The sequence below is a fragment of the Acinonyx jubatus genome, chromosome E4 (genome assembly GCF_027475565.1).
Source record: "Acinonyx jubatus isolate Ajub_Pintada_27869175 chromosome E4, VMU_Ajub_asm_v1.0, whole genome shotgun sequence".
Taxonomy (NCBI): domain Eukaryota; kingdom Metazoa; phylum Chordata; class Mammalia; order Carnivora; family Felidae; genus Acinonyx; species Acinonyx jubatus.
Genome location: NC_069395.1, coordinates 41,247,266 through 41,261,580, shown reverse-complemented (window position 1 = coordinate 41,261,580; position 14,315 = coordinate 41,247,266). Strand labels below are relative to the sequence as shown.

At 35.2% G+C, this 14,315-nt stretch overlaps 1 protein-coding gene across 2 annotated transcripts in view; it reads right to left on the bottom strand.

Annotated features, from left to right (window-relative positions):
- Positions 1 to 14,315, bottom strand: part of XPR1 (xenotropic and polytropic retrovirus receptor 1) — a 214,813-nt gene that overhangs the window by 176,231 nt on the left and 24,267 nt on the right. For both annotated transcript variants that reach the window (XM_027074421.2, XM_053209425.1), the window contains one exon: positions 10,948 to 10,999. In XM_027074421.2, coding sequence (XP_026930222.1) covers positions 10,948 to 10,999 — 52 coding nt within the window. The remainder of the gene's footprint in view (positions 1 to 10,947; positions 11,000 to 14,315) is intronic.

Genomic DNA, 14,315 nt, shown 5'->3' with positions numbered 1-14,315 from the left:
GTGTAATAATGGTCAGGGACCTGTGTCCTTAACTATATCTATTCATTCCACCTCAGAAAATCCAAGAGCTGTATTAAGCCAACTGAATGAGAGAGCTGTTTTAGGCTAACATTAGCTATATCTTCTCCCCATCAAAAAGAATATAACAGGCAAAATGTAAAAGGGAAACCTTTGTTTACAAAGATTTTTTTCAGTAGGTCTTTCCATTTTAATTGAAATAGTCTAAAAAGTATATTCCACGGAGAACAAACTGAGGGTTGATTGGGGGGGGGGGCAGGGGAGAGGGGAAAATGGGTGATAGGCACTGAGTAGGGCACTTGTTGGGATGAGCATTGGATATTGTATGTAAGCGATGAATCATGGGAATCTACTCCCAAAGCCAAGAGCACACTATATACAATATATATTAGCTAACTTGACAACAAATTATATTTAATAAATAAATAAATAATATATTCTACCTAGTAAACATATATAAAAAAAAAATCTCCAACAATTTATATATGATTTTTCAAATTTATGCCTACTTCATGTATTTTTCAAAGGAAGCATATCAAACATGTAAAAACATAAAAAGTAATTTAATGTCTTAAAAAAATACACAGTCACTCAACAGCTTATAAAATATGATTTTTCAGCAATCAAATGAAACTCTACATTTGGCATCAAGACAACAAGATACCACAAAAACACAAAATGTTTAAACTAAGATATTGTATCATCTGCTTCTCTACCAGTTCTAAAGAAATGCCACATTGTCACCTGAGACTATACCTTATGAAATTACAGTGATAGCATTATAAAACAATAACAATAAATAATATGCTTAGCCATCTAACCAGGAGGTAAAATTCTGCATCTAAAGATCAAGTTTAAAAATTAAAAAACAAAAATAAGAACAAGAAGCAAGCTACGTTATTTTGCTCCTTTTTTCCCCACAAAGAGTACTCTGGCTTCAAGGAAGATTGAGCAAAAGGATTCATTTTTATTCCTACTCATTAATGTGCTCAATAAATATGTAAGGTATTTAAGATACTAGGTATAAAACAGGAAAAAAAGAAAAAAATCTCTGATGTCAAGGGACTTATATTGGTCTCAAGAAAGCTAATAAATCATTGCGGGGGGGGGGGGGGCATAAGATACCAGAAACTGAGGGGCACCTGGGTGGCTCAGCCAGTTAAGCATCAGACTTAGGCTCAGGTCATGATTTCATGGCTTGTGAATTCAAGCCCCACATCAGGCTGTGTGCTGACAGCTCAGGGCCTGGAGCCTGCTTCAGATTCTATGTCTCCCTCTCTCTCTCGCTCTCAAAAATAAACATTAAAAAATTAAAAAGAAAAAAACCAGTGACAAACACTATGCAAAGAAATAAATAAAATGGTTGACATAATTTAAGTGACTGAGTGGATACATAAGATTGAATATTCAGAAGGTCCTTCAAAGAACACAGCTACAGAATGATCAAATGATTCTCATCATGGCAAGAGCTAATAAAGCCTTACTCAAAGAGAAAGCTTGGCCTGATTCAGGTACAGAAAGAAAGGCAACGTGACTAGAGCCTAGTGAACAAGAGGGAAAATGGTAGAATGTGAGGTCATGAACACAGAACCAGATTATTTAGGGCCTTGTAGGTTAAAGTAATAAATGTTTCCATTATACTGTCACACTGTATGAAGGAGCCTTATGAAACTCCACTGTCATACTTTTTATAAAATTATTGTTGGGGATACTATTCATCACATACGCCAAATGCTCTTCATGAAGGTCCAAAGGAAGAATTTCTCTCAAATCTCATGTTCAGTAACAGCTGAACTTTTTCTAAGAAACTGATATAAATTTAACTTATGTGAATTCTGAAGTTAATCATGCTCTCATCTATTCCCTGATAAGAATTAGCTTCTAGCAATTGTATAAAACCTTAATGGCATCTATTTTTTAAAACAATGTTTGCTTTTAGAATAGTTTCAGATTTACAAAAAAGTTACAAAGATAGTCCAGAAAGTTCTCATATATACCCCACAAGTTTCATCATTAATATCTTACATGCCTATGGTACATTTGTTACAATTAATAAACCGCTACTGATACATTATTACAAACTAAGATCTATAATGTACACAGATTTCCTTAGTTTTTACCTGATGTTCTTTTCCTATCCCAGGATCTTTACAATATCTAGTTTATACACTAAATTTACTAGAGCTTTATCTCACTATTCTTTTTTTTCTTAATGTTTATTTATTTTGAGACAGAGAGCATGAGCAAGGGAGGGAGGAGGGAGGGAGGGAGGGAGAAAGGGAGAGGGAGAAAGGGAGAGGGAGAGGGAGAGGGAGGGGGGAGGGGAGGGGGAGAGGGGGGAGAGGGAGAGAGAGGGAGAGAGAGGGCGAGAGAGGGCGAGAGAGGGCGAGAGAGAGAGAGAGAGAGAGAGAGAGAGAGAGAGAGAATCCCAAGCAGGCTCCACGCTGCCCCAAGCCCGACATGGGGCTTGAATTCACAAAATGTGAAATCATGACCAAAATCAAGAGTTGGATGCTTAACCAACTGATCCACCTAGGTGCTCCTCACTATTCTATCTTAATTCTCCCCTTATTCTAACCTCTATAACTACTGTTATCTAATATATTTTATCTAATTCTATAAATCTTCCCCAGTACTTCTGGGAACCATGTGGAGTAACAACAACAATAAAAATGAGTAAAGACACATTTCTTGAAAGATACAAATAGCTTTTTCCCAACAAGTCAAACAGTTCAGTATTATTCAAGGCAACACTTCATACACCTTTTAAAATACAGAGGGTCAAAATAATATCCAATTAAAAATGTTATTCAAAGACATCTTTTAAATAAAAATGAAAAGAATATAAAAAATCATTTTTATATTCAATATTAGTTTAATCTCTGGAATTCTCCCTTTGTCGGCACATACAGTATCTGTAATCCTGATTGTCCTTATTGAGCCATGCAACATTAGCATGGTCTCAGATCACACAAATCTAAAATGGGGGTGAGGCAAAATGATATTTTAAAGTCCCTTTCAGTTAGAAATGTCAATGATCTGTTATTTCTGTGACCTAGGTTTACCATCAGGTTCTCATATTTTGCCATCACAATTAAAAAGTAGAAAACATTAATGCTTCTAAAGGAAAGACAGTAATTTTAAAAAGAGAATGTCAAAGTCTGAAACTGTACTTGAAATTAATTCAGAGTAAAAACAGATTAATATGGCATATAAGTTATATGAACAGTATATAAATTTGTACGTATATAAATTATATAAATCAAAAGTACCCTGGGGATGCCTAGGTGGCTCAATTGATTAAGTGTTTGACTCTTGACTTCAGCTCAGGTCATGATCTTACAGTTCCTGAGTTTGAGCCCCGCACTGGGCTCTGCACTGACAGTGAGGAGCCTGCTCAGGATTCTTTCTCTCTTCCTCTCTCCCTCTGCCCCTCCACTGCTGGCGTGCTCTCTCTCAAAATAAATAAATAAACTTAAGGAAGGAAGGAAGGAAGGAAGGAAGGAAGGAAGGAAGGAAGGAAGGAAGGAAGGAAGGAAGGAAAAGGAAGGAAGGAAGGAAAAGGAAGGAAGGAAGGAAGGAAGGAAGGAAGGAAGGAAGGAAGGAAGGAAGGATTTTTAATGTGCCCTGGAGAAGAGGGAAGTTTCCCCCAAAAAAGGTATAAATATTTACCCAAGTAGATTAATTCCATAAAGTCACTGAGATACCAAATGGGGGGGGGGAAGCATGAGAGAAAAGGTAAAAAATGTATCAATTTACATTTACTACTTGTTCTCTATCATTGAAAATTTGACCATATCAGATGGGTATTGCAATTAAGAGGTCTATTTTCACATGTATACTAAATTATTTTGTCTCAAAACAATCCCGATTATGAAGGTGTCACTAATTCACTGTTGGGGAACCATGAGTTGGCAGTTTCATTTAATCTGTCCCAAATACCCAAAACCTCACTGGCAGCAGGAACTGTAAAAATACAATACAGTTTAAAGGTTTTTATCATCACTTTCCAAACATTCCTAAAATACTACTCCATTAAAGATTAATACCAAGGATTCTGAGTATCTGTTCTCTACACTAAAAAAAATCCACAATTCTATAACTTTAATATTCTCATTCTACTGTCATGCTATGCTGCTCTACAAGTCTTTCTGCAGAAAAAAAAATTTAAATAGTAAAATGCTTTAATTATTTATGCCATTATTTAAAAACCAATAAGGGGTGCCTAGATGGCTCAGTTGATTGAGCGTCTGACTTCAGCTCAGGTCATGATCTCAATGGTTTGTGACTTTGAGCCCCACATTAGGCTCTCTGCTGTCAGTGCAGGGCCCACTTTGGATCCTCTGTTCCCCTCTCTCTCTGCCCCTTCCCTGCTCATGCTCTCTTTCTCTCTCAAAAATAAACATTAAAAAAAAAATAAAAATAAAAACCAATAAAATGTATAAACTTTAACATAGAATTTTGTCACTTTTTCAGTCATATAATATTTCCAAATGTAAATATTTATCAAAATAATAGAGATTACACTGAAGAGTAGATAATAATACATATCAAAAAGAGATTAAATACAAGTTGATAAGGAATGCTTGAAAACAAGTCCTTAAGCTTTCTTAACGTATATTACTTCAGAATATGAGCATTTCCTAATTACATGACATCTATTTTAAAACTTGTTTGAAGTTTATTTATTTATTTTGAGAGAGAGAGAGAGAGAGAGAGCGCGAGCAGGGGAGGGGCAGAGAGGGAGGGAGAGAGAGAATCTCAAGCAGGCTCCACACTGTCAGCACAGAGCTCGACGGGGGGGGGGGGGGAGGCTCAAATTCATGAACTGCTAGATCATGACCTGAACCGAAACCAACAGTCAGATGCTTAACCAAATGAGCCACCCAGGTGCCCCAATAAGAAATATATTTTAAATAAAAAGAGACCCATTATTTTCCAAAAATCAATGTATATATCATCCATGAAATTCACTCTCAAAGGATGAATGAAGCAAAATACCATAAATCTGCATATCTACTTATTTGAGTAAAAAAAAATAACTTTAAGTGAACATGTCTTGATTTCTTAATGCACTGAAATTATTTTGGGGGGCAAACTGAGATATTTTTCCCTAAGGTCAGGAAGAAGGCAGAGATGTCCACTCTCACCACTATTATTCAACATAGTGTTAGAAGTCTTAGCCTCAGCAATCAGACAACACAAAGAAATAAAAGGCATCCAAATCAGCCATGAGGAGGTCAAACTTTCATTCTTCGCAGATGACATGATACTCTACATGGAAAACTCAAAAGATTCCACCAAAAAACTGCTAGGACTGATCCATGAATTCAGCAAGGTTGCAGGATATAAAATCAACACACAGAAATCAGTTGCATTCCTATATACCAATAATGAAGCAACAGAAAGAGAAATCAAGGAATCAATCCCATTTACAATTGCATCAAAAGCCATAAAATACCTAGGAATAAATCTAACCAAAGAGGTGAAAAATCTATAAACTGAAAACTATAGAAAGCTTATGAAAGAAATTGAAGAAAACACAAAAAAATGGGAAAATATTCCATGTTCTTGCACAGGAAGAACAAATATTTTTATGAAAATGTCAATACTACCCAAAGCAATCTACATATTCAATGCAATCGGTATCAAAATTACACTAGCATTCTTAACAGAGCTAGAACAAACAATCTTAAAATTTGTATGGAACCAGGAAAGACCCCGAATAGCCATAGCAATCTTGAAAAAGAAAACCAAAGCAGGAGGCATCACAATCCTGGACTTCAAGCTGTATTACAAAGCTGTAATCATCAAGACAGTATGGTACTGGCACAAAAACAAACAGACACTCAAATCAATAGAACAGAATAGAGAACCCAGAAATGGATCCACAAATGTATGGCCAACTAATCTTTGACAAAGCAGGAAACAATATCCAATGGAACAGACAGTCTCTTCAGCAAGTGGTGCTGGGAAAACTGGACAGCGACATGCAGAAGAATGAACCTGGACCACTTTCTTACACCATACAGAAAAATAAACTGAAAATGGATAAAAGACCTAAATGTAAGACAGGAAGCCATCAAAATCCTCGAGGAGAAAGCAGGCAAAAACCTCTCTGACCTTGGCCGCAGCAAGGGAAACAAAAGCAAAAATGAACATTGGGACCTCATCAAAATAAAAAGCTTCTGCACAGCGAAGGAAACAATCAGCAAAACTAAATGACAATGGACAGAAAGGGAGAAGATATTTTCAAATAAAATTATCAGTTAAAGGGTTAGTATCGAAAGTCTATAAAGAACTTATCAAACTCAACACCCAAAAAACAAATAATCCAGTGAAGACATGAGCAAAAGACATGAATAGACACTTCTCCAAAGAAGATATCCAGATGGCCAACCAACACATGAAAAAATGCTCCACATCACCCATCATCAGGGAAATACAAATCAAAACCACAATGAGATACCACCTCACACCTGTCAGAAGAGCTAACATTAACAACTCGGGCAACAACAGATATTGGCAAGGATGCGGAGAAAGAGGATCTCTTTTGCACTGCTAGTGGGAATGCAAACTGTTGCAGCCACTCTGGAAAACAGTATGGAGGTTCCTCAAAAAATTAAAAATAGAACTACCCTATGACCCAGCAATTGCACTGCTGGGTATTTATCCAAGGGATACAGGTATGCTATTTTGAAGGGGCACATGCACCCCAATGTTTATAGTAGCACTATCAACAACAGCCAAAGTATGGAAAGAGCCCAAGTGTCCATCAATAGATGATGAATGGATAAAGAAGATGTAGCGCGCGCGCGCACACACACACACACACACACACACACACACACACAATGGAGTATTACTTGGCAATCAAAAAGAATGAAATCTTGCCATTTGCAACTATATGGATGGAGCTAGAGGGTATTATGCTAAGCAAAATTAGTCAGAGAAAGACAAAAATCATATGACTTCACCATATGGGGACATTAAGATACAAACAGATGAACATAAGGGAAGGGAAGGGAAGCAAAAATAATATAAAAACAGGGAAGGGGACAAAACATAAGAGACTCTTAAATATGTAGAATAAACAGAGGGTTACTGGAGGGGTTGTGGGAGGGGGGATAGGCTAAATAGGTAAGGGGCATTAAGGAATCTACTCCTGAAATCACTGTTGTACTATACACTAACTAACTTGGATGTAAATTTTTAAAAAATTACTTAAATAAAAATACAAAAAAAAAAAGAAATTATTTTGTTTGGTTGGTTTATTTTTAAATGAGGAAAAAGCCCACTTTATTAATGAAAAGTAAAGGCACTATCTTGAAATGTCTTACAAAGTTGGAAGAAAATAATTCACTAGTACAAAAAACTGCGTCTGTGGTCAACTTCTTATTAACACTTGCATATTCTAAGCATTTCATCAAATAAACCACTTCACTCTTACAAAATCCATTTCAAGTCACTGTTCTTTTGACTATAATTATAAATCCATTCTACCTTAAACAAAAGTAACATGAAATGTGAGGAAGCTACTTATTTTACTATACCTCATCGAATATAACAAGTCAACAAAAATGTTTGATTTTAATAATGATGTTACATTTTACCACTTAACATATGTAATCAGTACAGCTATTACTTAGATTCAATTCAATAAACATTTTTAAAAATATCAATGTCCTATGGATGCTTTAAACAAAAAAATACTCCCATATTCTCATAGAATAATCAAAATATCAATGAACTTAAGAAGTCTATAAACCTAATTACTATTTAAAAGAAATTAGCATTAACAGTATTGATCAAAAATTATTTAAGATTTATGGCAGGGGTTCTCAACTTTGGTTATTATTAGAATCACTTGGGAGAGTGTAAAACCACCAATGCCTGGGCTTCACTCCCAGATCCTATTTTAATTGGTCTGAGATGGGAACCAAGTATCAGTACTCATAAAACAAGACAAACAAACAGTGATAAACTGAATTAAGCATATAGCAGATTTGAGAAGTAGCAACTCATGGTATGCTATGGTATTCTTCAGTTTTAAGATTAAAAAAAAAACAAAAAAAACTTGCTCACTGGTACCAAAAATTTTAAGCCTACTAAAAACTTAAGGTATAGAAAACAAAGAGAATGAAAAGAAAAAGACAATGTTCAAAAAGATAATCAAGTCCTAGCAAACATTTTTGCCTTTAAAAATGTTAAAATTTGGGGGGCACCTGGTTGGCTCAGTCAGTTGAGCATCCAACTCTAGATTTCAGCTCAGGTCATGATCCCAGAGTTGTGGGATAGAGCTCCACATCAGGCTCTAAACTGAGCATGAAGCCTGCTTAAGATTCTCTCTCTCTCCCTCTGCCCCTCTCCCCTGCTTGCATTCTCTCTCTCTCTCTCTCAAAAAAGAAAAAGAAAAAGAAAAAGAGAGAAAGAGAAAGAGAAAGAAAGAGAAAGGAAAAGGAAAAGAAAAGGAAAAGGAAAGAAAAAAAAAAAACAAAGAAGGTGCCTGGGTGGTTTGTCTGACCCTTGATTTTGGCTCAGGTCATAATCTCACAGTTGGTGAGATTTGAGCCTCACATGGGGCTCCATACTGACAGCTTGGGATTCTCTCTCTGCCATGCATGTGCTCTCTCTCTCTCTAAATAAATAAACAAACAACAAAACAAACATTCAAATTTAATACCATATAAATATAGTAAATTAATATAGTACCAGAATCAAATTAGACAAAATGATAGTCACTTTAATAACATTTTCTAACCTCAATACGACACAGAACAGCATTTCTTTAAACCACTTTTCAGTATCTTCAATTTCAAGTATCTCAAAACAGAAAAATTCATTTTAAGAAAATAAAAATTACATGGTTTCAATGTGAGTAGAAAGAATAAACCAGTATGGAATATTTCCCTTGTGAAAGTAGCACAGACATCTGCATGATCAGCCTACAATACTCCCTTTAAAACAGGATCCAAAGAAATTAATGCCTCTGGATGATGATATTAAAAAAAGTTCTTTTAACTGTAAGTATTTGTCATTTTAGCATACTTTCACAGAATTCAGTTTTTCTCTAATAACAGCTAAAAGTGTATGAAAATTACGAGCAACATGAGCCACCATGAAGGGATAAATAAAGATCACCAGAACTTCCAATACCTGTCAAAATATGTTTGTTACAAAATGGATGGTAAAACTTAGAAAGAAAAGGAAAAGAAAAGAAAAGAAAAGGTGAACTAAAGATAAGTAGCATGACCTTGAGAATAAAATTAAAAGAACCAAGAGTAAAGCAAATTAAACAGAATGAAGAAATCAGTTAAACTTCCATGTAATTTCATTTTTATTACATTCTTAAAATACTTTGAGATGCACTCTTTAACACACATAAAATAGGAAATAATAACCCAATAGAGAACTAAACATTGTGATAAATCTTCAGTGTTTTCCATTAAACATTAGAAAATTAAATATATTAAATATATTATAATCCAAAATTCAGTGACATACTATAAAACTAATAATACCTAAGTGCCAATACCCTGGTAAAGATTTCAAGATGTTAAAGGAAGCACATTTTGAATTCAGAATCGCTGGAGATGAAAAATGTAAATTTCTATGTCATTAAAGAAATGAGATTTTTAATTATAGATCTATAGTTTTATTAAATAACTTCAGCATCTGTCACATGTTGTAAAAATAAGCCTCCAAAAGTTTGTCACTAGAATGACTTCATAGAATTTCAGTTTGGTATCTCATAAAACATATTAATCTGTACACACTCTAGATTATTCTTGGCATATACTTTTTTTTTCAAATATTTATTTACTTATGTTTTTATATATATAATTTATTGTCAAATTGGTTTCCATACAACACCAAGTGCTCATCCAACAGGTGTCCTCCTCAATGCCCATCACCCACCTTCCCCTCTCCCCCACCCTCCCATCAACCCTCAGTTTGTTCTCAGTATTTAAGAGTCTCTTATGGTTTGCCTCCTTCCCTTCTGTAACTTTTTTCCCCCTTCCCCTCCCCATGGTCTTCTGTTAAGTTTCTGAGGATCCACGTATGAGTGAAAACATATGGTATCTGTCTTTCTCTGACTGACTTATTTCACTTAGCATAACACTCTCCAGTTCCATCCATGCTGCTACAAATGGACAGATCTCATTCTTTCTCATTGCTTGGCATATACTTTTTTACATACATCTCTTCTGAAAAATGTGGTATAAAATCTTAAAAGATTACTCAGCCTCAGAGGGAACACTCCCTCAAGAAACTGTTGAATTAGTTCAGTTATTTAATGACACAAGAACTCTTATAACTTTAAATTACAACTCTCCAAACCTATCAAAGGTTAAACCCATAAAGAATGAGCTGGTGAGCAGAAGCTGAAGTAACAGAAAAGATCAATAAAGATAATTGGAGAGAGATAACTATTGTCCTTAGGTCAGTGATTTTATGGCAGCCGAGCTGCACACATGCATACATATACATTCTTATATCACTTACACACACATATATGTAGTTTTTTCCTACTAATCCACATCTAAAGACATGGCATAAATAGAAAGTAAAAACTATGTTGCTTAGACTAATCACGGATTAAGGACTCATAAAGGCTGCTATAAAATACACTGGAGGGAGCAGGAATGACACAAATAAAAACTTTGACTTTAAACCAAACAGATTGTGTATCTGTGATTCACAATGCTGAGGTGATTTAAGAAGATACTAAGGGATCCATCATAGGATAAATGTAAGCTAAACAAAAAAGTTTGATTGAAATATAAAGTAATCATAAAATACATTTTTAAAAAGCATAAAAGAGCTATATAATAGGGCTGGATATATTAGTTTTATACTATTCAGTTTAAAATATCTTCCCTTTAAAAGGGGTTTTATGTGACTATAATAGGGATTAATGCATCTTACCCTCCACAGAAGGTGCCTGATCCTGAGCTGAATACAGCATATCCTTGAAAGCCTATTAGAAAAAAGAAAAGTTCATGAAATCACAAGTAATCTTTACACTAAAAGTATTTGAAGCTAAACAATTACCTCTTTTTCAATATCCAGATAATGACTACATGATTCCCTAAATTGAAAATTTAATGAAATACTTCAATTAACTTTAATAAAGTTAAAACCCAAATGTTATACTTTCATATCAATCCAGTATTGTCCAATCTTTAAGAAAATGGCTAATATATACATTTTAAAAATTAAAGGCCATTTGGAAAAGAATGAAAAATCTCCTGAGAGATCATAAACTCTCTTGACTGAAAGAAAATGGTGATAGAATAATGGTCCTTGAGAAATACATGGAACACTGCTTAAGAAAATATAAAACACTAGATACAAATTTTTTAAATTATAGTAACATAAATGTAACATAAAATTCAGCATCATTTTCAAGTGAACAATTCACTAGTGTCAAGTACATTCGTACTGCTATGTAGACAATCTCCAGAATTCTTTTTATCTTAGATACAAATATTCTTCAATGGAGGTTTGGAAAGTCCTCCATATGAGTTACGGGTTTATTTTTTTTTTCCCAAACCAGTGAATTAGCTACCAACCATATTTAGGTAATTTGGATAGTTGCAGTTTGGTCTCCCAATCAGTGGTCTGGGCCAGGACTGAAAAGTACTTCACTATACCTATCAAAATAGTAGAATCAATCAAGTGGATAAAGCTCCAGTGCTGACGAGCCATTTCATAAACAGGTGGCTTTATCCAGTTCCACAGCTTCAAAGCTTTAAATGCAATCTAACCTTTGGTGGTCACCCAAGTGGCCTCCAGCATTCCTCAACAATTGACATTTGGAGTCAGATAATTTGTTGGGGGCAGGGAGACAGTTCTGTGCACAAGATTTTTAGTACTATCCCTGCCATCTAGAGACCCATTAGACTCATTTAGATACCAATAGCAATGTCTCCATCAAAGCTTTGTGACAACCAAAAATGTCTCCAGACACTGCCAAATGTCCCGTGGGACACAAAATCAACATGCCTTGACCCCCTGCCCAGAACCACTGCCCTAGAGTCACTAAAGCATATAAAACCCCCCAAAAGAAGAAATAAACCTTGAGGGTGACCCATTCTGTATTCAAGTCTAGTAAATTGTATTCTTCCCAGGTGAATTTACCATATGCTTTATACCAGTCACCAACCTGTTAGTTCTATTACTAACCAAGCCTGACAAAATCCAGTAAAAAAGATTTCCAGTGAAGCAAGGAAAATTAACAACTTTAATTCATTTTTGTTAATTTTAACCTATGTTTTATAAAAATTTTTGTAGGGAAATTATACTTACAAATTTTTAATTTTTTAATGTTTATTTTTGGAAGAGACAGAGAGACAAAGCATGAGCAGGGGAGAGGCAGAGAGGGAGGGAGACAGAATCTGAAACAGGCTCCAGGCTCTGAGCTGTCAGCACAGAGCCCGACGCAGGGCTTATGAGATTATGACCTGAACCAAACTGGAACACTTAACTGATTGAGCCACCCAGGCACCCCTATACTTAAAAATTTTAACATCATACATGTTTAAATCTGTAATATTCAATAAGATTTACTATATAAAATTTGAGTTACAACAGTAATGTAATTGTGGTATAATAAAAAATATTTGCTGTTTGTTTCAGGTTCCTGGCATAAAGCTCTGAAAACCTTTGGAATCTATTCTTTTGTGTACTAATGAGATAGCTCATGGTGGGTGGGGGAGGAATGGGGAATGGCTCTGATATAGCTTCAGGATGGGGGCTGGTCCCCAGAAAAGCCAACAGCCTGATTAATGTGATTAGAGGGCTAAAACTTTCAGCGCCACCCCCAAATCTCTGAGGAAGAGAGAATGGCTGGGGATTGAGTTCAATCACCAATGGCCAAAGATTTGTAGTCAGCCAGACAGAAGTGTGGGTATCCTGGGTACCCCACTTATAGCTGGTATCTCAAGCGAGAGTAGTTTTGTGGGACTATGCCTTTGCCCATGGGGTCTGGATATTTAGTGTCAGAATTGAACTAAGTTACTAGATACCCAGTTGGTGTCAGAAAAAAGAACTGGTCAGAAGTAGTGACAGAAAACATGTAAACAAAAACCTTTTTTACAAAATCTTCATTACTGGGCCACAACTTTTCTAAAATTGCATTTGAAGCTCAGCCTCATCTTTACTGACCACTGATTCTTAAACTTATTTGTGTACAAAAGCCCTGAGTATGACAAAAGTATGGAATTTCTTTTAAGAAAAATTTATATCAATTCATTATATTCTTTACAATTTCAGATGTCTCAGGAACCACTAACTTCTAACCTAAAAAAAAGAAGTTAGTCCAGAAGATTTTATCAAACATCAGAAAGACTTTATGTCAATGTGGATTAGGATTTTTTAATTTTTTTTTTAATGTTTATTTATTTTTGAAGGAGAGACAGAGTGTGAGTGGGGGAGGGATAGACAGAGATGGAGACACAGAATCCAAAGCAGGCTCTAGGCTCTGAGCTGTCAGCACAGAGCCTGATGCGGGGCTCGAACTCACAAACTATGAGATCATGACCTGAGCCGAAGTCAGTCGCTTAACCGACTGAGCCACCCAAGTGCCCCAGTTTGGATTAGAATTTTATATTAAAGTCTTACACAAGTGTAGAGTGGTGGTTATGTTACAGTCTTCCATCAGATATTTTAAGAGAGTAAATTAATAGATTGCTTAGAGCAAAGTAACTCTCTAACTAGAAAAATGTAAGGAACACACACCCAGCCAGAGAATACTTATGGAATTAAATCTATCATAACAGCAGGTAATACTAGAGACTCAAATATCTGAATGAAGTTTTTCTACTTCTGGAGTATAACAGGCATGTATACCAAAATTAAATGATGCTATCAGGAAGCAAATAAACCATTAACGACTAGCATAGTGGCTTCTACACAACAGAAGCTCAATAAATAGTTCTTGAACTCAAAAGTATTTCTTCTTTGGAGAAAATTACTTTAAACATGAACAAAGCACACTGAAAATGCATACCAAGTAGTACCTTAGTGACGAAAATGAATTAAATTTGCAAAAGGAAAGCTTACCAAATTAAGTTTTTAAGACAATTAAAATTTTATAAAGAGAAAAATGATGATAGCCTTCATTTTGATTGTAAATCTGAGTCACAATTTCATTTCAATCAAAACAATTCTGGGTAAAATCAGAGACAATTATTTTTGCTTCTTACTACTTCAGTTTTCCCTTGAATAAGAGACCTTCTAAGTTTTTTATTGTAATAAGTCTCTAGAGAACTCCATAAACAGGATACCTTTCT